We start from the raw sequence: 25,274 nt of genomic DNA, 5'->3' as shown, positions 1-25,274 counted from the left end.
ATTATTTACAGGGGATAAACCATCCTGGCCTTGAAATGAAATGTTTTTTAAAAAAAAAAATGCAGTGGGTTGAAATATGAATTTGCCAGTGCACATGTTGAAGGTTCTACCTTTTTTTCACCAGCATTTCAAACTTCCAATCCGGGGACAGGATGCCATTGAATTGTGACTGATTTATATTCAGTTTGAGACTTAAAACTGTCAGTTTGTAAAACAATACACATTACTTACTATCATCAAGCTCAAAGTAAAGTAAGATGAGTTTCTGCTACTGTTATTTTTTATATCCGTTTTGTCCCTTGATCAAGGAGAAATATAGCCATTTGGCACTTCAGTTATCAGTTGGAGGAGACAGCTGCGTGTGAAGAGGAGCTTGTGCCATTATGCTAAATAGCATGACCAGCAACACCCACACTTTTTCTACATAAATGAATGGTACCATGTGGATTGGAAGCCAAGAGGAGGGTGGCATCTTTATTATAATTGACTTCCTGTTGCATACTTATGTTTTGTTCATACAGGTTTGGATTTCTTTATCGCGGTAACAGTGCGAAAACATCAACTACCACAACCTCAGCTGAAGCTTGGGAAGTCATTGGCCCCAAGGAAGTGAACTTGCATGAGGAATGTTCACAAACCAAAGAATAAAACTGAGGGGGGAAAACAATTCTGTACATAGTCTTTCAATATGGCTTGATTTACTTGCTGCTTTGAAATATACAAAATTTTAGATTCACTTCCAACTAACAGGAATTAACTATTGTAACTCTTACACTAAGACTAAACTATTTTTAATAAAGCTTTTATTTTAAGACATTGACGTATTCCTTCTGTTAAGGCCAGAATCAAATAAGACCCACTCTTCAAATTGCTGTGAATTTGCTTGGTATGTTATTTATTGGCAGCCCTTTTTAGGATGTTAGGGCCATTTAGAGTAATTTAAGACCAACAATTGCTTTAATTTAAAAGCAAATTATGAAACAAGGTCTGCAGGCAGCAGAAAAGCATGCCAATTGTACAGCCTCAAACTGAGGTTATAACAAAACACCAGTTTCTCCATTGGCCAAATGGAAGGAAGCCCCATCAGTACTTTCAGGTTTACCAGGAAGTCAACTAAACGTCTTGAGACAAACCCATTAATGTTATAAAGGGCTAATCTATCCAGTGATTATGGTTCTAGACAACATTAGCTCTTTATTGTATAGGTAGTGCCCAGATTTTGCTTATAGCTCCATAGAGAGCACTGTTTAACACTAGAGCCCTTTAGTGGCTGGTGATGACAACTTATTTACCTAGTTCCACTTCCAGCTCCTTTTTCAGGTAGTTATGAAACCCAATGCAGTCTGGCCACCTATGCAGGTAGCCTATTCCAATTCTTAACCATTATTGCACAAATGTTATTCTACTGCCTTTGATTTTTAGTCATCAGCATAAATTGATTATCCATCCATCTGCAAAATCTTCAGCCATGTTGAATGTCATCTACAGGTAAGTTAATTTAAGGGCTAAATCCAGAAAAAAATGCCAAAGAAATACTGCTTCAAGGAACCATTGTTTTGTAACAGGTTTTAGTTATTGAAGATTCTCCACACTAAATTTTACAGAGTCTCTTACAAAAAAACTATACAGTTTATTTGGAACTGGATATCATTAATTGAAACTGATTCCATTTTAAATTCAGAATTCAAAGACAATAGTTAGTTAAACTATCAATTTTGCACAGCTTAATACATTCTACAATCTTGTACATTCAGGAAAATTCAAGCTCTGATTTCATGAAGGTGGTATAACAATTACATTTCCCTTGCATTATTCTTTGAACATTTGAAAAGGATTCAAGAACAATTTAGCACATGTTCTAACTAAATCATAACCTGATGAAGGGCTCCCAATAACATTTGCATGTTAAGCTTCAAGACAGTCATAGCGGAATGTGGTTGTACTTAATTTTTTCACCAAAAGTCAAATTTATTCTCATTTGCTTTGAAGATTGTGACTGGTACAGTAAGAAACTTTCAATCCTCCGACAACAGCATTTGCACAAGATTTGGCTTGAACAGCTCTGATTCCACCAGCTTTTGGGACTGAAACAAGAATAAGTTTGGAAATTGAAAGATTAAGTTTTGTATTAGCACCAACTTGCCAAAAAAAAATTAATTCTCTCCTCATTAGAAATTTAAAATCATTTAATTTTAACAGCTAAACAATTGTGGTTTACGTAGTTACAGGAACAAGAACACTAATGCTGCTAAATTCATTTACTTTTGCATCTTTACTGCTCATTTTGAATTTTGCTCCAGATGATTGTTTTCATACCATCTGAAATTGCTAGTTTAGTAAGTGTTCCATGGTCTAATGATTTTAAAGGTGGTTTAACTTTCTGCTCTTGCCTTTGCAATACAGAAGAGTTGAAAAAAAGTGTGTTGCTGGAAAAGCACAGCAGGTCAGGCAACATCCAAGGAGCAGGAGAATCGACGTTTTGGGCTTATGCTTCTCCTGCTCCTTGGATGTTGCCTGACCTGCTGCGCTTTTCCAGCAACACACCTTTTCCAGCTCTGATCTTTAGCATCTGTAGTCCTCACTTTCAATACAGAAGAGTCCACACCCTCGTGAAATTGAACATTCATCCAGTTCTGTTTGTGAAAAGTGTCCTAGTTTTCCAGGTGATTTACAGTGCTAAAGGCTTATTCTTGGCTTTATTCTAGTGCTTAAGGTAAACATCTCTGGCACTTTTTCCAACATGGTGACACCTTTATTCCAACAATGATCAAACTCAAATCAAGTTTCATTTCTTTTTAATCCACACCCTGTATTTTAAAGATTGACATAAAGTAAAGTGAATAGAGAAAGCATTGTGTTGGGAAGAGAGGATGTCCTTGAAATTAATTGCAGGGAAAAGAACAGTCAATTTGGTTAGAGTTGAGAAGCAAAAGATTGTGTCCAAATAGTGGAAAGGATAGGTTGACGAACAGCTAGGAAATGACAAACTTGTGCAAGATGACCGTACCAATTGAAAAATTAACTGCAATGGCTAATATTTATCTCAAAGCCGCTAAAATTGTTCATGCTAAATGCTCCTTGATTATAATCCATTTAGATCACAATCCTTCTTCCTGATTTCAAAACTTGCGTTTTCCTTCTCTATCATGAGTACAAAATGCAAAATGAGTTTGAAACCTCACTTGTGTCTTCTGGCTCTTTAAACTGTTTAGTTACTTTGGATGGACCCTATTCTTTGCCTGGTTGAACTCATACCGCAATATACTTACAAAATGCCTTTAAGTCAAATAAGAGCATTGGATTTTCCTTTTATGATTTTTTTGCTTTAAGTTCATTTTCAACCAGCCTCTTAACCCAGAGGCATCTAGAAAGTGCTTCAGGTGTTTTGAGCAATTGGTATCTCCCAAAAGTCCCTTACTTTTACCTTATCCTAATCCTGTGCATTCCTCGACATTCCGATTTCCCTGTACGTGCCCCATTTTCCATCTTTATTGGAATGTGTTGGCCCGCACAATTTTTTTTGAAAGACTTCCAATGCAACTAGACAGTCCCAGTCTACTTTGCCATATTTGAATCTTATCTTAAAAACTGGCTTGTTCCCAGTTCCGAAGCATTTATTTCCAGTTCCCCCTGTCCTTTTCATGACAAGCTATCAAGCCTAGCCTGCCTTTTGATTTTCACACTTCATTTCTTCCACTCTCTGCCTATGGTTTTTTGTTAAATTATTCTGTCCTGGTTAAACTGTGATATTAATTCATTCAGTATTTGACCTGGTCTCATCCTGGTAAAGCCTTTCTACAGCTTATCACCATCTACCAATATGTAAATAGTTTTTTTGGGTTGCCCTATGTTAACTGTCACTTCTATTCTTACTCACTGCTTTTCCCCAACAATTGTATTTCACCTGTTATTTGTAGAATACATCTGACATTGATGTCTTTCATAATCTCTATTTCCCTCATCTTCCAAGAAGCCTGGTTTTTAAAATAAATTCCCTTAGGACAGCTAACCTACTACCATTACTCAAAAGGGTTGTAGGGATAAACCAGGGAACTATGAACAGGGAGACTAAAATCAGTAGCAGGGAGATTTTTGGGAAAAATCTGCAGGACAGAATCTGAAGGCAAGAACTAAATAAGAATAGTTAATTATGACTGAAATGGAAGATTATGTCTGGTTTGATTTTTTTTTTAAAAAGAAAGGTGGGATTAGGTATATAGAAAGTGGGAGGTGAGGCTTTTGACAAGCTCTTGTATGGGGAGACTGATCAAGAATGCAAGAGTCCATGGGATACAGGATAGGTTAACAAATTGGATGCAAAATTGGTTTAGTGGCAGTAGGCAGAGGGTGACAGTGGAAAGTTGTTTGTGTGACTGGACACCGGTGTACAGTAGCAAGGTTTGGTGCTGGATCTTTCATTGTAATGTACATTAATGATAGAGACAATGTAGTAACGTCACAGCTGACAAATTCTTGGCATGGTAAATAGTGAGGAAGAAAATCTTAGACTGCAGGACAATATAGTCTGTTCAGATGGGCAAAAAACAGTGGCAAAAATTAATCTGGAAAAAGTTGCATTTTGAGAAAGCACCAAGGCAAGGACATGCATGTAAGGGAAAAAGAGGATATGGTGGAGCTGTGCAAGAGGTTAGATTAGATTAAATTAGATTCCCTACAGTATGGAAACAGACCATTTGGTCCAACAAATCCACACTGACACTCTGAAGAGTAACCCACCCAGACCCATTCCCCTACCACATTTACCCCTGACTAATGCACTTAACACAATGGGCAATTTTAGGCCAGCCGAGTTACTATTTGCAGTTCTGGTTGCCACTCCAGAAGAAGAAAATTATTGCTCCAGAGAGCGTGCAGAGGAGATGTCCCACAATATTGCATGGGCTGGAGTGCTTCAGTTATGATTAGAGACAGTTTGCCTGCAATTGTTTTAAGAGCAGCGCAGGCTGATTGTGACCTGATGGAGGTGTACACAGAATTATGACCAACAGATTTTAAGAAACCTTTCCCCTTAGTAGTAGGATATCTTGGAGCTGGTGTGAACTAATTGGACTGAATTTGTCATTTTGACCATCTCGATCCATAGATCGCTTCAATTCTGTTGTTAGGAAATCAGATTAAGCATAACAATTCTTGATATGCATTTGCAACAGGAATAAGAATGGGCAAAGTAACCCAAAGAAATCCTGTAAACTCTTCATAAAGAGCAGTACAAACACGGGAACAATATAGAAATTCTATGGACAATTAATCAAAAACAAGCTCCCAACTTTAAAGTTTCCAAGATGAAAATTCAAACATTACATCTGCTGAATGATCTGAAAAGAAAAAGAGTCCATTCGGTATTCCAAAAACAAAATTAAATAATCCAAAAAGTGGAACAAAGATTACACTTAAAATCTACATAAGACTTGAAGTTCAATACAATTTATGTTCCCATTGTTTGCAGCTGCATCTTAGAAATTCCCATCTGGTCAATAAAGTAGCAAACTGAGGGGAAGAAATAGCCTTGAAGATTATTCTCTACTCACTGTGCCATATTTCATGAGAGTTGGTACAGCATTCACTTTCAGAACCGTTCGAAATTCGTTTTTAAGGTCTTTCCAACTGGTCAGAGAAATAATAAACAAGTGCATTACCTTCAGTGAAAAGCATCACCACAGGTGTCAAAGGATGCATTTATTATTACTTTCTATGAGTAGGCTATTTATGATTACCACGGTGATTTTATGATTAATTTTGATATTATTTTGCGTAGTAGTGCACTGGAGTTATTTAGTTGTCTGAAATCGCCTCTCAGAGTTTGCTGAGCCATAGCTTTTGGGCAATAAAGCTGTAGTCACTGGTAACCAGACTGATAAGTGGCAGCTGATGTTAGGACATTGTTGATTAGCTGGGAATTGTACTGGAGAGATGGGTTGCTGAAGGAATGTCATGCTGTGACCTTTCAGATTTAATTTTGAGTTGGTCTCTTTGGGGCAAGTGAATGCAGGTTGGAAGGTTTTTTAAGAACCTAGCAATATTTTCAGCTCTTCTTGTCTACAAAACACATACACAAAGGTTCACTGTTTGTTCAGATACACATCACATCATCACTCACCTTGGGTCAAAGGTAAAATCATAACCGGGATTTCCAACCTACATTAAGTTCACAAGAATACATCTAACTTAAAAAAAAGAGGTTAAACTTCACTCAGCAATTCCAATTTCAAAGATAACCAGATTCTGAGGTATTTCAGAAGTTATTTATACACCATCTTTCAAATCTCACTTGGCGACATAATTTTTCCATCATTATTATTGTTTGGTATCTTTTGTATCGTCGCTGTTCAGTTGGATAACTAGGACTAAATTTGAATTGGGTAGAAGTAATATCTGTATTGGAAACCCAGAGTAAAGATGTAATTCTGATTAGGCAATCTGTCATAATAGGTTAAGTTTAATATCTAATGATCTAATGTAACTTTGCTCTTAAAAGATGACAGAATTGGGTTTTCAGTTCACTGAAATGTTTTCTAAACAATTGGAAGCAAGTTTTTTGACAGTTAAAAAACACATAACTCACTATGGCTTGTCACCGACTTGACAATAGATGAAGACAGATCCTTCAGGCAATTCACTCAGCAGTCCACGGACTATTGGTTCAGCTAAAGAAAGATAAAACTCATTGGATCATAATACTCTGGACATCAGCTATTTCATTTTCATTGAAATATTAACCCAAATATGCCTATAGAGGCAAATACCAAGAACTGGTACAGTTCACTGACAACTGGATGGGTGAATGGAACAATTTATATTTACTGAAATCCATATCTTTTGAATTTAACTGTCCAAGTTCACAGTAAATTAGCATTTCTTAATGGCTATCATGGTTAAAACTTGCACAATAGCAAAATACTGGCTGCTCATTCCTTGACATCAGGCAACTGTTATTATCAGGCACTCTTATTTGAGAGCTAAAGTGTTGCAGCTGCTGGCATAGCTCAAATGTGAGCATGTCTTCAGTAAATTACAAAATTACTTATCTACCTATGTGATTGCTTTTCTTGGTGAAAAATCCTATTATTCCTTCCCAAGCCACTCCTCACCTAAAACAACTGGCCTTTTCTGGAGGTGACCTCATTGCTTAACTGTTATCCAACACTTGGCACAGGCTAGTCAAAACTGCTGAGATTTATTCTCATTGCAGTAAGAGGTTTCAACACCCAAGTCTGACTTAATTATCATGTTCGTCATATCACCAAAAAACACAAGACTACTTCACACCTACTTTTATTATTTATACACATACATAGAAGGGCTCTTAAGATACAGTGGTAATGCCTCTGCCTTTGGCGTAGAAGGAATGCATTTGTCTCTCATCGGCTCCAAACGTATCAACTATCTCCACACATAGTAAAAATCTGAAATGGCTATAGATGGACTGGCATAAATTTAGTCCATAGAATCAATGGAAATTAAAACATTTTGGACAACATGCAATAAATCATATACTGGCAGTCACGTGAGGCCATCTGTGATCAATGGCCAGGACAAAAATCTACAGAATATTTAAAAAGTCACAAGAGTGGAATATCATTTAGTTTGATAAGCTTCTTTCATGGTTATGTACCTTTGTTGCATACCTTTCATATTTAAAAGGGAGCACAATAATCTTGGAATGACTTACACATTCCATTTCCCCACAGGTACTGAGGCACCAGGTGAACAAAGTGCACAGAATTCACCTCTAAATTAACATCCCAACTATTAATTGTCAAACAGGCTCAAAGTTCATGACCCCAAGCTTCAGTCTGGGACATTCTGAAACTGGGACATCTGTGGATTACCTGGGAGCTGGACAAGGGGGGGGGGGGGGGGGTGTCAGACTGTGACCTTCCAGATTAGAGATTTAGATTGGTTTTTGAATGGATGTCTTTGGGGCAAGTGAATGCAGGGTTAAAAGCTTTTAAAAGGAAAGCAACATTTGAGTCCATCTCGTCTACACACGAAGAATGGCCATTTGTTCAGATACGTTTTGAAACGTCTGGGGCAGGTGAGACATGCACCCTCAGGAATGGACTGGTCACCAAACCCCAGCATCATTTCGAAAGAAAGACAGCAGGAGCCAAACTTGTATTAAAGTTCACATGAGTGCGTCTCTCCATAGCTGTTGACTAACTATTGCCAGACTTTAAGTTATAAAAGTTCTCCAGTTAATCGGGTCTTATTGAACCTTTTAAACTAACAGCGGAACAGCACTGGCCCTATCATGGTTTTAATTGGAGTCACCTTGTTGGTTGCTATTAAGGCTAGACTCCACACCACCCTCTGGCCCACGAGAGTTTTCCACAGGAATGTTCCCAGGAGCAGAGTTTAAACAGCCTCCTCCCCGGGAAACACTGAACAGCTTAAACCCCCCACCTGTCACACAGTCTGGGCACCAGCTCACACCCTGCGGGTCCTTCGACCCGGTGAAATACGCGAAGATTGTGTTTTCCTTGTTAGCGTCCACCGCCTTCACAAACTCATCGTATCCAGACACCTCCAACAAAACCATCTTCACAGCTCCCCGACCTTCAACCCGCCGCGGCGTCCGTTAGAGCGACGCCGTGCGCACGCGCAACTTCGAGACGTTTGCCCGCTCAAAGAGAGGCACATGCGCGATAGCAGGTCTCTGCTTCCATCTCCCATTTTAAGGGATACGCATGCGTGCGGCGAGTGCAGGCAAGTCCCGGCAGCCTCTACAGGGGCAGATCCGGGTGACGCCAACTACAGGAACCCGGTGATTAGCAACCGGGCGCCTGGCAACAGCGGGCGCTTTGGTCCTGTGACGTCTGCAGACCGATAGCCTGGCCTTGGGCCTCAAGTGGACGGTCGCAATGTCCTGGGCAGCTCCCTATCTTCGCATCACTGGTTAAGGGATGAGCTTGAACAAGGGGCGGGCTGTTGTAGTCGAGAACTCAATCAGCTTAGTCAAACGTGAATTAACTATTTATTTGCTCACTTGTGCTGACTTTCATTTATTAACCTACTCTTTTCCAAATGTTAATTAATTTTCGCCTCTTCGCGTTTCCCAATTTCATAAGGCTGGCTCTTGCCCATTTAATTTTTAAGTTGTCCCCATTTTTCCTGTTTCTGTTCTAACTACTTTCTTCACAAAAAAGTCGCCCCATGTCATTGTGTTGTTTTGGTTTTAAGTTAAGTTGTGAAGAATTACCTGATAGCTTCTGTGTTTGTTTTAATGTAGAGTTTGGCTACTTTAGTTAAATCACTTTGGTCATGGCCACAAAGATTCAGCATCACCAAACGCAGATCTTGAATTCAGCGCACTCCTTTGGGACTTGGGTGCCTTCCGTATCAGCTGGACAAGATGTTGGAAGGAATGTACAGAGTGGATCACAATTTTACAAGAATCAGGTATGTATTTGTTATCAGGTTTATTATATGCCTAACAAGGTATAGTGCTGTGACTTAAAAAGAATGCTGTGACAATAATTTAAAGAATGTTAATGAACTGTAAAATTTATGAAATTTATTTTTAGAAGGAAACTGCAAATTTTGAACAAGCTGTATTTCAAAATTATTACTTTGTTTGCGATAGGGTTCTTTATTTCATCTGTTTGTTTCCATTGTGTAAAGAGGAAAAAATTGTTGCATATATCAGATATTAACAAACAAAGTAGCCAGGAGTAGAGTCATGCATTGGTGGAATAATGCATTGTGGGCCACAGCATAGGAACATAGAATATAGTAGTAGGATTAGATTAGATTAGATTACTTACAGTGTGGAAACAGGCCCTTCGGCCCATCAAGAGTAAGCCATTTGGCCCATTGAGCCTGCTCTGCTATTCAAACAGATCATGGCTGATCATGTTGATAATGATGACGTTAATCTCTGTGACTTTTTCACAGTAAAAATTCCATATCTTGTGTCAGACCTGATAAGGCACTGAGGTGATGGTCAACACTTCCCTCATGTTGCTGGAAAGAATTGGATTCTGAATTACTGTGACTGCCCGGGTTATTTACAAACTAATACTGTGGAAGCAGGTTTCTACTGCTAGTGCTGGAAGGAGAAGAAGGAAAAGCTTGTGTTTCCTTACTTATAATAAAGTAAGACTGGACAATAAGAAATTTTTGAATTGGTAAAGCTTTTCTTAAACTTTTTTTTTAGTTAAAATTCAATAAAGATGCACTAAGTACTGTATCCAACCTGGCTGCGACAGTCACCGAACCTCGTCCAATTATAATTGAAAAGTTACGCCAACCTTGTGATCTGCATGTTCAGAATGATGCTCAGAGTATGAGCAACTCTGTGCCATTTTCTTCTGTGTCTGAAGAGAGACTGAATATGGCTGTTCGGATGGCAAAGCGTGATCTAAAAAAAGGGCATCTGGAAGAACAAATGAAGGATTACTTGTATAAACTTGAGCAAGATCAAGCAGAAACATCAAAGTATATTAATCGAGTGAAGGGGAAGTCTTTTGAGAATGCTGCATATGTCAGGAATCGGCTGAAAATGGAGACACTTACAAAGCTGAAACAGCAAAAGAACCAAACTTCAAAAGAAGGCATTACAAAGTCTAGTGCCAGAGTTTATATTTGCACGTCTGACCAAAGCCAAGCCAGGCCTGCTCGCACAGATTCACCACCAACGCATGACCCAGGCCCAGATCTGAATCGTCAGAACCAGGGCAGCAAAACTGCTGAAGAGATTCGTAGGCTGAGAACAGAGCTCAGCAAGTACTTTCAAAAAATTGAGGAGCTGTCCAAGAGAGGTACAAAATTTTATTTAAAATTAATACCAAATTATGAAATTTGTGATTTACATGCATACACTGTATGATGTTGCATAACCAAGGCATTGTTGGAGACTGGAAATATCTTTTAAACTCCATGCATTTTGGAGGTCAAACCAAGCCTTTATGGTATTATTAAAAAGCATATTTAAAAAAAATTATTGAAAAAATTTTCTTTACAAAATTATAAAATTTTAAAAAATGAAAATTAGAACACTATAACAACAAAAACAGCAATGATAAAGAATAAACCAACTACATTGGTTAGGCCACTGTTGGAATATTGTGCACTTCTGGTCTCCTTCCTATCGGAAAGATGTTGTGAAACTTGTAAATCTTTTCTGAACCCTTTCAAGGATGTTGCCAGGGTTGGAGGATCTGAGCTCCAGAGGGAGGCTGAACATGCTGGGACTGTTTTCCCTGGAGCATTGGAGGCTGAGGGGAGGCCTTATAGAGGTTTACAAAATTATGAGGGGCAAGGATAGGATAAATAGACAAAGTCGTTTCCCTGGGGTTGGGGAGTCCAGAACTAGAGGGCATAAGTTTAGGGTGAGAGGGGAAAGATATAAAAGACACCTAAGGGGCAACTTTTTCACGCAGAGGGTGGTACGTGTATGGAATGAGCTGCCAGAGGATGTGGTGGAGGCTGGTACAATTGCAACATTTAAGAGACATTTGGATGGGTATGTGAATAGTAAGGGTTTGGAGGGATATGGGCCAGGTGGTGGCAGGTGGGACTAGATTGGGTTGGGATATCTGGTCAGCGTGGATGGGTTGGACCGAAGGGTCTGTTTCCATGCTGTACATCTCTATGACTCTACTATAAAAGAACTCACAACTACACTCATTACACATCAATAAGTAAATAAATAATGCCGCTCAGCCGGACAAGACCTCAGCTTTCATCCTTCGAGAGCATCAATTATTAAACTCACATCTGCTTGAAATTCTTCCTCTCCAGGACATTAGGCTTATTAAATCAAACCTCCATGGGTAGACAAAAGCCCTAATTAAAATGGCGGACTGATTTGCTTCCAAATAATTCAAAAAGGGCTGCTATATCTTATAAAATTTGTCCATTTTCTGGTGCACTATATTTGTAAGAAAGTTCAAAGGAATGTGTTCCATAATTAACTTTTGCCACCCCAACAGATCCGGGGGTGGGTTCTCGGACAGCCAGCACATCAGAATGTTCTTCCTCGCATAAAAAGGGAGGATGCTAAAAAGCTTTCTCTCATATAAATCTAAGGGAGATAAATTCGACAAACCCTGGAGAAGAGAAACCAAGTCCACCTGAACTTCAGTCCCCAAGACCCCCTGTATTACTCCTGCCACAGTACCCCAGTACGTATGGAGTCTGTAGCAGCATCACAAGCAATGAGTGAGGGTACCTGTATTTATTTTACATTTGGGGCACATTGAAAACGTACCCTGCTTAAATTTTGCAAGACGATCTGGGGACAGATGAGCTCTATGAAAATGTTTAACTGCATAGCATGGGTCTGATTACTTATTGAAATCTTCCTCACACTCCTCACAAATGTTCTCCCGAGTTTCCCGAGTGATTTCCACCCCTAATTCTCTCTCTCAGACCTGCCGTAATCGTTCAATGTCATCTGAGGAGCCTCCTCCAAACCAATGATGGAGAGCTCTTAGGCTGAAGCACCCTCTTTTCCATATTAGATCTATAAGACTCAGTCAGAAGCGTGGTCTCTTTTCAGATAAAACCTCTGATCTGAGAAAAACAAGAGAGGTCCTTGCTCAATAATCCATACTTACGAGTTATTTGATCAAATGACATTAGCATTTCATCTTCAAACAGGTCACGCAAACAAGAGACTCCCCTATCCGCCCAGGATTAAACCTTGGATCCATTGTCCCTGGCCAAAAACCTGGCATACCAATTATGGCAGTGTGGAAAGATGCTTTAGACGTATTGCCCTTCATGCTTTGACAGTGTTAGCAACTATTGTATTGTGGCAATGTTCCGCAACTATCCTCATTTTATCCAGAAACAACAGGTTAATAAGAGGACACTTTGTCTGGGAGGCCTCGATGTCCAACCATATCGATGTTGAATCCTCACAGGCCCAATCATTGTCAAAAGATAAAAGGGAGTTCAATTGATGTCTTCTGACATCCAAGAGAGCCACTTCTCCAAACCCCTGGGGCATTTGCAATTTCATAAGCTTGATAAGAGGCTGCTTATGGGGCCACATAAAAGAACTAAACCGACCATTTAATTTCCTAAACATTTATCTAGGAAAAAGCAAAGAAAGCACCCACAGAGGGTATAATAAGTGAGGAAGAACATTCATTTTAATAAGAGCAACTCAACCTAGCCATGATGTTGGCAGGGCCCCCCAGCTTTGAATGTCTTGTTTAATCTTGTCAAACAATTTAAACAAATTAGCCTTGAATAACTGATCAAAACTAGGGGTAACAGAGAGGCCCAAATAAAGACAGCCTCCCTGTACTCACTTAAAGGGGAACCCACCTTCAATGTCTGGTATTTTCCTCAGACCCCCTCATAGGCATAGCCTGCGATTTTGAAAAATTGATCTTGTAACCTAAGAAAAAGCTAAGTGATTTAATACGTTGTATCAACTGGGACACTGAAAGAAAAATGAGAACATCATTTGCATATAATGTGATCTTCTGCACCTTCGACCCTATCTTTGGGGCAACTATATTAGAATCCCTATGAATGGCCTCTGCCAGTGGCTCAATCACAAATGTGAAGAGGAAAGGTGAGAGGGGACAGCCTTTCCAACTGCCCCTACCAATGTTAAAATTATCAGTCCCCTTATACCATCAGTGAGCACTGCTGCCAGAAGGTCACTGTAAATGTCCCTTACCCATCTAGTAAACACTTCACCCAGGCCAAACCGCTCCAGGGTATAAAAAAGGTGTGGCCATTCCACCCAATCAAATGCCTTCTCCACATCCAAGGAAACCACCAACCCTTGAACTGACTTTTGCTGGCATACTTCAATCATGTTAAGCAGTCTCCTAACATTATTAGAAGATCTGCGACCCTTTAAAAAGCCCGTCTGACCCTCTTTAACAATAGAGGGAACACCCTCTCCAACCTCAATGCCAGAATCTTCAATAAAGTTTTAAAAGTCAGAGTTTAAAAGCGAAATCAGTCTGTAAAAAGTATACTCTTCTGGGGTCTTCCCTTTCTTGATGATAAGAGATTAGCCTCTCTCAAGGATGGCGGGAGGCAATCCTGACTGTATGAACAGTTAGTAGTAGGGCTCTGGCCCGAAACGTCGAATTTCCTGTTCCTTGGATGCTGCCTGACCTGCTGTGCTTTGACCAGCAACACATTTTCAGCTGTGTGTGAACAGTTACACATGTCTAACATCGGTCTTGACAGTATGTTTACGAATTCTTTATAAAACTTACTGGGCAAGCCATCAAGGCCGAGCGCCTTTCCACTTTGAAGTTGCCTCACCACATCCTATGTCTCTTGGGCTGTTAGGGAGCACTAAGGGAGACACCTGTTCAGCAGACACACCCAAGAAGATCCACATTCCTAAATAAAACTCCATCTTATTCCATCTGTCTTCACAGCATTCAGACTGGTAAAGTTCAGAGTAAAACCTCCGAAACTCCTCATTGATCATTTTAGCATCATAAGTAAGAGTCCCGTTCCTTTCCCTAATAAAAGCAATAGACAGGGAGGTGTTTTTCTTCCTGACCTAATATGCCAAGTATTTACCTGGCCGATCATCATGCTCAAACAGCCTCTGCTTCGCAAAGGAAAGTTCTTTCCTTACTGTATGCGTTAGCTTAGAGGTTAAGGTGGATTGGAGAGCTGTGATCTGCTGCAGTTTCGTCACAGGCCATCTTATATGTCCTATGCCATCTTAGCTGCCTTTAGTTGTGCCTCAAGCAGACGTTGCTGCTCTCCCTTCTGTTGTTTCTGACTGGCAGATTATGAGATAATTATCCCTTTAGCATAGGCCTTAGCAGTCTCCCAACGAATGGACAGATTATTAGCTTTATCTGAGTTGGTGGCCAAAAAAGCTTCAAATTCCTGAGAGAGGTATTCTACAAACTTGCTGTCCTTGGCGATGAAGGGATCCATTTGCCAGTACCATGAGCCCATCGCATCACCCTTAATCTTAACCATTAAATACACTGCTGCATGATCAGAGATGGTAATATTCCCAATCGAACAGGATACTACCAAATCTAAAAAAGCTGCTGGAGTTAGAAAATAATCCATCTTTGTGTGCCATTTATGAGGATTGGATAAGAATATAAAATCTCTGCCAGTAGGGTGTAAATATCTCCAAACATCGACCAACTCCAATTCCACACATAGATCACCCAACTGCTTAGATTGTGATGAAAGCTTTGGTGGGGGGGGGGGGGGCGCCTTCGGGTATTCTATCCACCACAAGATCCATAAAGCAATTAAAAATCCCTCCCCATAATAATATGCCACGAGGCCAAGGCCATCAGCTTAGTATATCAGTCGGAAATTTACAACGGTGGGACAAAGGACAGTAGACATTCAAACTACTATATTCCTCACCATGTATAAGATCTTAAGAATAACAAACTGACCATACTCATCTTCAGCACAATCTATTAAATTAAGTGGGAGACCCTTCCGGATGAGTATTGCCACTTCTCTGCTCCTTTTACTAAAAGATGAGAAAAACACCCAGTCAAACCCACCCTGTTGTAACTTGAAGTGTTCCTTGTCATTAAGATGAGTCTCCTGTAACAGGGCAACATCCGCTCTCTCTAAGGCTCAACAACACCTTTTTTCTTTTAACTGGCGAATGAATCCCTTTGATATTCCAGGTGCACCGTTTAAGAATGCTGCTAACCATGATCCTTTGCAATCACCTTTGATCTGCCAAGAGGCGGAATTCATCTGAGTATACTCAAAAGGAGTCTATTTGCAAAAAACAAAAAAAACCCTACAGAACACAAAAGGCACTTAATGGAGGACACTACACCTGCCCACAGACGGTGCTTACATTTCCCACACACTTCAGCATCTCCCCCTTCCAGCTTGAGCAGCGTCCCAAACCCAAGCGATGGAAGAAACCAAACAAAGGACATTGTAAACACAAAGATATAACTAAATCAGTGAGCACTTTGCCCCCCCGCCCCCCCCCAAAAAAAATAAGCAATTTCACACCGCTCGGAGAGAAAAGAACATTCACCAACAACAACTTCTTTGGGAAAAGTGTGAAAGTACAAGAAATAAAAGCAAGACAAAAAAAACCCAGACACTATTATCCATGTCCATAAATACATCTACATTATTTTAAAGTGTCCAAGAAGGTTTTGGCTTGCTCCAAGGAATGAAGTGACCATACAGTTGTCTTGTAAGTAATACGAAGCACTACTGGGTACCTCATCGAATATTAACCTTTAACCTTCTCTTGACTTCATCAAACGATTTCTACTTGTGGATCACTGCTGCAGAAAAGTCCTGAAAAATCATTATCTTAGTTCCCTGATGGGTCAAGGCCTGCGGATCTCTCCCTGACTGTCTAGAAGTTTCCATGACACTCTGCTTGTCCCTGTAGAATTGAAATTGTATCCAAACCGGACGGGGGCACTGACCCTAACCGAATCTGTGCACCACAAACTGGTGAGCTCTGTCAACCTTCACCCAGTCCGCCTCTGCATCCCAGCCAAGAAATTATGGCAACCAGTCTTCAAAAAAACTTCTACTCCCTCCGGCAGGCCAATGACCTGAATGCCTTACCTCCTTCCTCTATTTTCCTGGTCATCGACTTACTCAGGGCCTGAACCTGTTTCTCAAGGGCATGGATCTGCCCCATCGAGGATTGGACCACTGTCTCAGATGCCGTGGTCCGCCATTCAAACTCTTCAACTCACTTTCCGAGCCCTTCCAACTCCTCATGCTTTTGTGCTCCTAGGTCAACTGTCGGATCGCTCCAAGTTCCTCCACAATGTTCTGCTGTGCAGGCATTTCTTTCACGGAGGGAGCTTCAGCTACATCCCCCATTACAGTCTCAGGACCCCTGCTGTTTTCGAGTCTCCTGAGTGTTGAGACTTGGCCATTTTCTTCCCCTTGAGCATGTGGGAATGACTAATCAAGGATTTAAACATTGTTTTACTGTTAGTTTATTTTTGGAAAAAAATATTGTTAAAGGTGGGGGGTGATGAAAAAATATTACTACCTTGGGATGAGGTGCAGAGCTCAGACCTATTCAGATCGCCGCCATCTTGAATCCCCCAACAGGCATCTTATAGATTCATGCCATCGTGCAGCATGCAAACAGATCCTTTGGCCCAACTCTTTTGCGCCGATCAGACATCCCCATCTGACCTAGTCCCATTGGCAAGCATTTGGCCCATAACTCTCTAACCCCTTCCAAATCATATACCTAAACTGTGATCCAGGGGTTATTCATGGGCTCCCAAGATTTAATAGACTGACTTAACATATTTCTTGTTGCTTAATTGCCTACTTGGATTTTTAGTTTAAAAATTTGAAAAGGGCTATTTTTAGTGCATTAGCAAAAAAAAATGCATGATTTCTAAATCCAAATCTGTAAGCTGTCAGCATCATGAGGCATTCACATTATTTAAGACATTGGTTTAATTAAAATTGTATAAGAGACAAATTAAATAAGATGTATAGAGATATTTTAGTTATGTTGTATAAAATTGCTATTGATTAAGGATTTCTGTTGAGACCACAGTTTTAAGAGTTGTGGAAAGTCTTCTTTAACAATTCTCGGTGTATGTGCATTAGATTCCTTAGCCCTCTGTTTCCTTTACCTCAGAGAAATGTGCACAGCCATTTACAACCATACAATTGCTTGTCTTCCTCCAGTAGAGCCATATCGTCTTAATTTGTGTAACAGTAATCTATTTTTAAAAAATGCTAGAAATCCTAACCTAAAACAAAGCACTGGAGAACCCCACCATGTCTGGCAGCATGCAATTCTGGTCACTTTCTTATCAGAAAGATGTTGTGAAACTTGAAAGGGTTCAGAAAAGATTTAAAAGGATGTTGGCAGGGTTGGAGGATTTCAGCTTTAGGGAGAGGTTGAATAGGCTAGGGCTATTTTCCCCATAGGAGGCTGAGGGGTGACCTTATAGAGGTTTATAAAATCATGAGGGGCATGGATAGGATGAATAGATAAAGTCTTTTCCCTGGGTAGGGGAGTCCAGAACTAGAGCGCATAGGTTTAGGGTGAGGGGGAAAGATATAAAAGAGACCTAAGGGACAACTTTTTCACGCAGAGGGTGGTAAGTGTATGGAATGAACTGCCAGAGGAAGTGGTAGAGGCTAGTATAATTGCAACATTTAAAAAGTATCTGGATGGGTACATGAATAGGAAGGGTTTGGAGGGATATCGGTCGGGTGCTGGCAGGTGGGACTAGGTTGGGTTGGGATATCTGGTCGGCATGGACGAGTTGGACCGAAGGGTCTGTTTTCATGCTGTACATCTCTAAGACTCTATGACTCTTTTAATAAAGTGCTAATGTAAACGATTTTTATATTAAACATTGCCCAAGCAATTGAAAATTACACACACAACCTTCTCATTCAGCAGACCATTTTGTTACAGCACAGTTTTTCACTAGAAATAGAAACAGAGTTAGCTTTGAGTCCAGTGACCCTTTGTTATTAATTTGTATAACCATATGTTTTGTCAGATATATCTTTTCTTAATTTACTGAAACATCTTTATGGGCATTAGAAAAAATAACTACTTTACCTCCTTCAAAGGAGATGAATATTAAGAATAGTTAGAGTGGAACTGAAGACTGAATTTTAATGCCAACAAAATCCCCATCTTGTTGATTGTTGCAAATACCTATTTGGTTCACTAATGTCCTTATCCATTTTGTCCTGCATGGACTCCTGGACCCATAGCAATGTGATTAACTCTGGAAAGTCGGAGGCTAAGGGGGGACCTTACAAAGGTTTATAAAATCATGAGAGGGCATAGGTAAGGTGAATAACCAAGGTGGTCTTCACAGGGTAGGGGAGTCCAAAACAAGAAGGCTTAGCTTAAGGTGAGAGGGAAAGATTTAAAAGGAACCCAAGGGGCAACATTTTCACGAAGAGGGGGTGAGTAAATGGAATGAGCTGCCAGAGGAGGTGCTGGAGTTGAGTATAATTACAACATTTAAAAGGCATCTGAATGGGTACATGAATAAGAAGAGTTAAAAAGGATTTGAGCCAAATGCTGACAAATGGAACTAAATCAGTTTCGGATGTCTGGTCATTGCGACAAGTTGTATGTTTCCATGCTGTATTACTTTGACTTTATGAAAAAGCCTAGAAGCCATTTGGCTGATAGGTAATAAATGGCAGGCCAGCTACTGATGGTGTAATTCCAAGAAAAAAAGTGAAATGCTTAGTGTTTGTAGATTTAAATGTAAGTAAACTTTTAATGAATACTGGTAAACAAACTTTCAGCATTGTTAAAGAGTTAAAAATATTCATTACAACTCTTTTTCCTTTTTCCCTTCCACCCATCCTTTCTGTATGCCTGGCTTTTCTGTTTGTCTCTTATTCCCATCTATTTTACCCTGCTCCTATGTCTTTTTGTCTGTACCTGATTTGTCATTGAATAAATAATCCCAATCATAGTGATACTCAATTCAGACTTTGCACTGATCATCAAGGATTCTTCGTTCTGGTTAAGAAACATAGTTGCTTGTTGTGTTCACACAGTTCTTGGATTCCTTATACAGATATAGCTGACAATAGAGTCTAACCTGGAATTTGCAGTTAGCAGTATACAAATTGATCCTGCTACCTTTCTTTCCAATAAAACAACTCTATGAATGATGAAACATTTTTCATAAATGAAACAATATTTTTAAGAGTTCCCTGGTAGTGCATACATGAGATGTGTTTTCTTCTGTTAGAGAAATATACAGATATCCTGGATCCTGAAGAAGAGCGGAGAATGCAGATAAAAAGACAAGAACAGGCCTCTCGTTCGGCAAGGATGCTGTATGTTTTGCAGCAGCAAGTGAGAACTGAGATTAAATGTTAACAAGTGCATTGTTAATTGTCAATTTTTCTATTACAGATCAAATCCAGGTGACACAAGTTTTCAAGCTTATTAATATGGAAAGTGAGAGTTCAGCAAGGAATATAAATTCACCACTTGCAAAAGCCAAAATTACTCTAGAACACCTCCTTTATTTGGATAATCTGCAGTGGCACTGTTGTAGTAGTGAATTGGCTGCTGAGCTTAAAATCTTAACCAACATTCTGATTTTCTTTATTGTGACCAGTAATGGCAGATTTGAGCTTTACTTTAGGTTTGGTTTTATATGTTGATTGCAGAACGTTTTATTGTAGAGCAGATAGGATGAATTGTCTTTTAACAATATTGTTGATTTTGCTTTAGAATTTTGTGGGTCTCAACTACTGTATTGGAATTGTTCACAACTGTTAAAATCTGAACACCGTTTCAGAGCAGGTTGTTTGATATGCATTGGCCTGTAGCTTGCTTAGGGAGATAAAAGCTCACTGAGATTTCTATTTTCAGCTTTATAGTTACACAGCATTAACCAGGAAGGGAAAAACTAAAGGAAGAGCAGTGTCATTGTAATACCTACACATGATGGAGATATGTGCCTCTTTAATGTTTTTTGGAAACTGATTGTGTAGCAGTTTCTTTTTAGAAGTGACTTAAAACATTGTTAATGGAATAATATTTTTACATGTGATTAGGGCAATTGTTTCTCTTAACCATGCATTTAGCTTTTATTATTTAATTAAGGTAAATGAAATACAAGAAGAGATAGAAAAACAAAGTCCACATAAAATAAAACATACCAAAAAGGTAAGAAAATAAAATGTTTTGATTTTGTTGACCGACGTGTATTATGTTGTAGTAAAGACTAACATGCTCTTGAGTGAAAGAAAATTTGGTCTGATACTTCGACTGGAATTCTAAAGAATGCATAAAAACAATGTTTATAGACTTTACTAAATTATTGCTCGAGTCCCAACTGCTGGATTACATTGTACCTGATTTTCCTGTCAAAATAAGTTTGGCTAACGGTGCTCATCATTGACATAAATGGACATGGTACTGCAAATGAAAGGGGGAAGGCGAGGAAGAAGTGTAGTTAAATTCACATAACCATAAAATGATGTTCTGATTGTGCTGCTGCACCATAACTTCACAAATACAGAGCGTTGCAACTTGCCTTGGATTAAACTAATTCAATGACACAAAGTTGCTGCACTGAATGTAACACTAAAAGTTGTTTAAGTAATTTTAACTATGTGGTCACTATTAGCAATCAATTTCACTGGCACTAAAATTTAATTGTTACAAGTACTGTATAGAGTATTATTTTCAGTTGGAGACTTGAAACTATGAAAAAAGTTTAAAACTTGATTGTTTCTAAATGCAGTCTTCTTTTGATGCATTTACTTCTTCTATTTCAAACTCATACACTGTAATTTGTACTTCATCCTTGCCCTTGCTGTATTTGTTTTGCATTTCTTCATTCTGATTGGTTGAGGGGCTACCTAATTGCTTGACCTGTTCGCTTGGTTTCCAAATACTCTGTATCCCGTGCTGCAACATTTTCAACTTGCATTTGAGCAACTTAACCACTCACCAGAATTAAATAAGTGCAACATGCGAAAGTTATTCTAGTGAAAAATTGTGCTGTAACAAAATGGTCTGCTGAATGAGAAGGTTGTGTGTATAATTTTCAATTGCTTGGGCAATGTTTAATATAAAAATTGTTTACATTAGCACTTTATTAATAGAGTCTTAAAGATGTACAGCACGAAAACAGACCCTTTGGTCTAACTCGTCCATGCCGACCAAATATCCCAACCCAACCTAGTCCCACCTGCCAGCACCCGACCCATATCCCTCCAAACCCTTCCTATTCATGTACTCCTCCAGATGCTTTTTAAATGTTGCAATTGTACTAGCCTCTACCACTTCCTCTGGCAGTTCATTCCATACACTTACCACTCTCTGAGTGAAAAAGTTGCCCCTTAGGTCTCTTTTATATCTTTCCCCTTCACCCTAAACCTATGCGCTCTAGTTCTGGACTCCCCCACCTAGGGAAAAGACTTGGTCTATTTATCCTATCCATGCCCCTCATGATATTATAAATCTCTATAAGGTCACCCCTCAGCCTCCAACGGCCTGGGAAAAATAGCCCTAGCCTATTCAACTTCTCCCTAAAGATGAAATCCTCCAAAACTGGCAACATCCTTTTAAATCTTTTCTGAACCCTTTCAAGTTTCACAACATCTTTCTGATAGGAAAGTGACCAGAATTGCATGCAATATTCCAAAAGTGGTCTAACCAATGTCCTGTACAACTGCAACATGATCTCCCAACTCCTGTACTCAATACCAAACGTCGTCTTCACTATCCTAGCTACCTGCGACCCCACTTTCACGGAGCTAATAACCTGCACTCCAAGGTCTTTGTTGAGCAACACTCCCCAGGACCTTACCATTAAGTGTATAAGTTCTGCTAAGATTTGATTTCCCAAAATGCAGCACCTCAATCTATTTAAATTAAACTCCATCTGCCACTTCTCAGCCCATTGGCCCATCTGATCAAGTTCCTGTTGTAATTTGAGGTAACCTTCTTCGCTGTCCACGCTGTGACACCTCCAATTTTGGTGTCAACACAAACTTACTAACTATCCCTCTTATGCTCCCATCCAAATCATTTATATAAATGATGAAAAGTAGTGGACCCAGCATCGATCCTTGTAGCACTCCACTGGTCACAGGCCTCTAGTCTGAAAAACAACCCTCTACCACCACCCTTTGTCGACTACCTTTGAGCCAGTTATGTATCCAGATGACTAGTTCTCCCTGTATTCCATGAGATCTAACCTTGCTCACCAGTCTCCCATGAAGAACTTTGTCAAACATCTTACTGAAGTCCATATAGATCACATCGACTGCTCTGCCCTCATCAATCTTCTTTGTTAATTCTTCAAAAAAAATCAAGTTTGTGAGACATGATTTCCCATACATAAAGCCGTGTTGACTTTCCCTAATCAGTCCTTTCCTTTCCAAATATATGTACATCCTGTCCCTCAGGATTACCACCAACAACTTGCCCACCACCAACGTCAGGCTCACTGGTTTATAGTTCCCTGGCTTGTCCTTACCACCCTTCTTAAACAGTGGCACCATGCTTGCCAACCTCCAGTCTTCCTGCACCTCTCTTATTACTAGCGATGATAGAAATATCTCCGTAAGAGGCCCAGCAAACACTTTCCTAGCTTCCCACAGGGTTCACCTGATCAGGTCCTGGGGAGTTCTTCACTTTTTATGCATTTCAAGACATCCATCACTTCCTCCTCTGTAATATGGACATTTTGCAAGGTGTCACCATCTATTTCCCTACAGTCTATATCTTCCATGTCTTTTTCCACAGTAAAAACTAATGCAAAATACTCATTTAGAATCTCCCCCATCTCCTGCAGTTCCGGACAAAGGCCATCTTGCTGATCTTTGAGGGGCCCTATTCTCTCCCTTGTTACCCTTTTGTCCTTAATGTATTTGTAAAAACCCTTTGGATTCTCCTTAATTCTATTTGCCAAAGCTATCTCATGTCTCCTTTTTGCCCTGCTGATTTCTCTCTCAAGTATACTCCTACTGCCTTTATACTCTTCTAAGGATTTAATCGACCTATCCTGTCTATACCTGACATATGCTTCATTCCTTTTCTTAACCAAACCCTCAATTTCTTTAGTCATCTAGCATTCTCTATACCTACCAGCCTTTCCTTTCACCCTAACAGGAATATACTTTCTCTGGACACTCGTTATCTCATTTCTGAAGGCTTCCCATTTTCTAGCTGTCCTTTTACCTGCAAACATTGGCGCCCAATAAGCTTTTGAAAGTTCTTGCCTAATACTGGCAAAATTGGGCTTCCTCCAATTTAGAACTTCAACTTTTAGATCTATTCTATCTTTTCCATCAGTATTTTAAAACTAATAGAATTATGGTCGCTGGCCCCCAAAGTGCTCCCCCACTGACAACTCAGTCACCTGCCCTCCTTAGTTCCCAAGAGTAGGTCATGTTTTGCACCTTCTCTAGTATATCCACATACAGAATCAGAAAATTTTCTTATACATGCTTAACTAATTCCTCTCCCTCTAAATCCTTAACACAAGATTGGGACTACCAATGTTTGGAAAGTTAAAATCCCCTGCCATAACCACCCTATTATTCTTACAGATAACTGAGATCTCCTTACAAATTTGTTTCTCAATTTCCCTCTGACTACTAGGGGGTTTATAATACAATCCCATTCTTATTTCTCAATTCTACCCAAACAACTTCCTTGGATGTATTTCCGGGAATATCCTCCCTCAGTACAGCTGTAATGCTATCCCTTATCAAAAATGCCACTCCCCCACCTCTCTTGCCTCCCTTTCTGCCATTCCGGTAGTATTTATATCCTGGAACATTAAGCTGCCAGTCCTGTTCATCCCAGAGCCACGTTTCTGTAACTGCTATGATATCCCAGTCCCCTGTTCCTAGCCATGCCCGGAGTTCATCTGCCTTCCCTACTGGGCCCCTCGCATTGAAATAAATGCAGTTTAATTTATCAGTTCTACCTTGTTTTTTGCTTTGCTTTGTCCCTGCCTGCCCTGACCATTTGACTTACCTTTGTTCTCAACTGTACCTGTTTCAGATTGAAATCTTTCCCCGCTATCTCCCAGGGTTCCCCCACACATTACTAGGTTAAATCCTCCTGAACAGCTCTGGCAAATCTCCCTGCCAGTATATTCATCCCTTTCCAATTTCGGTGCAAACTGTCCTTCTTGTACAGGTAACTTCTACCCCAAAAGAGATTCCAATGATCCAAAAATGTGAATCCTTTTCCCTTACACCAGCTCCTCAGCCATGCATTCATCTGCTCTATGCTCCTATTCCTGCCAAACTAGCTCGTAGCACCGGGAGTAATCCAGATATTGCTACTCTCAAGGACCTCCTCTTTAAATTCATGCCTAACTCTCTGTAATCTCCCTTCAGAATCTCAACCTTTTCCCTTCCAATGTCATTGGTTCCAATGTGGGCAATGACTTCCTACTGGCCCCTCTCCCCTTTGAGAACATTCTGCACCCTCTCTGAGACGTCCTTGATCCTTGCACCAGGGAAGCAACACACCATTCTGACTTTTCGCTGCTGGCCACAGAAACGTCTGTCTGTGCCTTGGTCTAGAGAGTACCCTAACACAATCAATTGCTTGGAACCCGATGTACCTCTCATTGCATTAGAGCCAGTCTCAATACCAGAAACATGACTGTTCGTGCTACATTCCCCCGTGAATCCATCATTCCCTACATTTTCTAAAACATTATACTTGTTCAAAATGGGGATAGCCACAGAAGACTCCTGCACCACCTGCCTACCTCTCTTAACTTTCCTGGAGTAAACTCATCTATGTGACTGTATCTGAGATCCCCCCCCCCCCCCCCCCC

The 25,274-nt window shown here is 40.0% G+C and overlaps 3 protein-coding genes across 5 annotated transcripts in view; 2 read left to right on the top strand and 1 right to left on the bottom strand.

Annotated features, from left to right (window-relative positions):
• rilp (Rab interacting lysosomal protein) overlaps positions 1 to 816 on the top strand; it is a 40,198-nt gene extending 39,382 nt beyond the window's left edge. Inside the window, exon 8 of one of the 2 annotated variants that reach the window (XM_060848473.1) lies at positions 522 to 816. In XM_060848473.1, the coding sequence (XP_060704456.1) occupies positions 522 to 648 (127 nt within the window). In that variant the 3' untranslated portion in view covers positions 649 to 816. The remainder of the gene's footprint in view (positions 1 to 521) is intronic. The other variant, XM_060848472.1, reaches the window with a different exon arrangement.
• An 868-nt stretch (positions 817 to 1,684) lies between these two features.
• On the bottom strand, positions 1,685 to 8,649 carry txndc17 (thioredoxin domain containing 17). Its single transcript, XM_060848474.1, has 4 exons — positions 8,425 to 8,649; positions 6,584 to 6,665; positions 5,550 to 5,625; positions 1,685 to 2,084 (listed from the first exon to the last, which is right to left on the bottom strand). The coding sequence occupies exons 1-4, from the start codon at positions 8,558 to 8,560 to the stop codon at positions 2,016 to 2,018; spliced, it is 363 nt and encodes a 120-aa protein (XP_060704457.1). The 5' UTR covers positions 8,561 to 8,649; the 3' UTR covers positions 1,685 to 2,015.
• Positions 8,650 to 8,772: 123 nt separating this feature from the next.
• The window catches only part of kiaa0753 (KIAA0753 ortholog), a 41,940-nt gene continuing 25,438 nt past the window's right edge, over positions 8,773 to 25,274 (top strand). For both annotated transcript variants that reach the window (XM_060848471.1, XM_060848470.1), the window contains exons 1-5: positions 8,773 to 8,982; positions 9,251 to 9,420; positions 10,178 to 10,781; positions 19,698 to 19,804; positions 20,564 to 20,626. In XM_060848471.1, coding sequence (XP_060704454.1) covers positions 9,283 to 9,420; positions 10,178 to 10,781; positions 19,698 to 19,804; positions 20,564 to 20,626 — 912 coding nt within the window. In that variant the 5' untranslated portion in view covers positions 8,773 to 8,982; positions 9,251 to 9,282. The remainder of the gene's footprint in view (positions 8,983 to 9,250; positions 9,421 to 10,177; positions 10,782 to 19,697; positions 19,805 to 20,563; positions 20,627 to 25,274) is intronic.

Source organism: Hemiscyllium ocellatum, chromosome 31 (genome assembly GCF_020745735.1).
Source record: "Hemiscyllium ocellatum isolate sHemOce1 chromosome 31, sHemOce1.pat.X.cur, whole genome shotgun sequence".
Lineage (NCBI taxonomy): Eukaryota > Metazoa > Chordata > Chondrichthyes > Orectolobiformes > Hemiscylliidae > Hemiscyllium > Hemiscyllium ocellatum.
The sequence above is the reverse complement of the archived record's forward strand: the minus strand, read 5'-3'. Positions and strand labels throughout refer to the sequence as shown.

Excerpts from the sequence above, each read along its gene's own strand:
- txndc17 (XM_060848474.1), bottom strand. The coding sequence starts at position 8,560 with ATGGTTTTGTTGGAGGTGTCTGGATACGATGAGTTTGTGAAGGCGGTG. Across the intron at positions 6,666-8,424 it reads GTGCCCAGACTGTGTGACAG|CTGAACCAATAGTCCGTGGA; the intron begins GTGGGGGGTTTA and ends ATCTTTCTTTAG. Across the intron at positions 2,085-5,549 it reads CTCTCATGAAATATGGCACA|TCCCAAAAGCTGGTGGAATC; the intron begins GTGAGTAGAGAA and ends TTCTTGTTTCAG.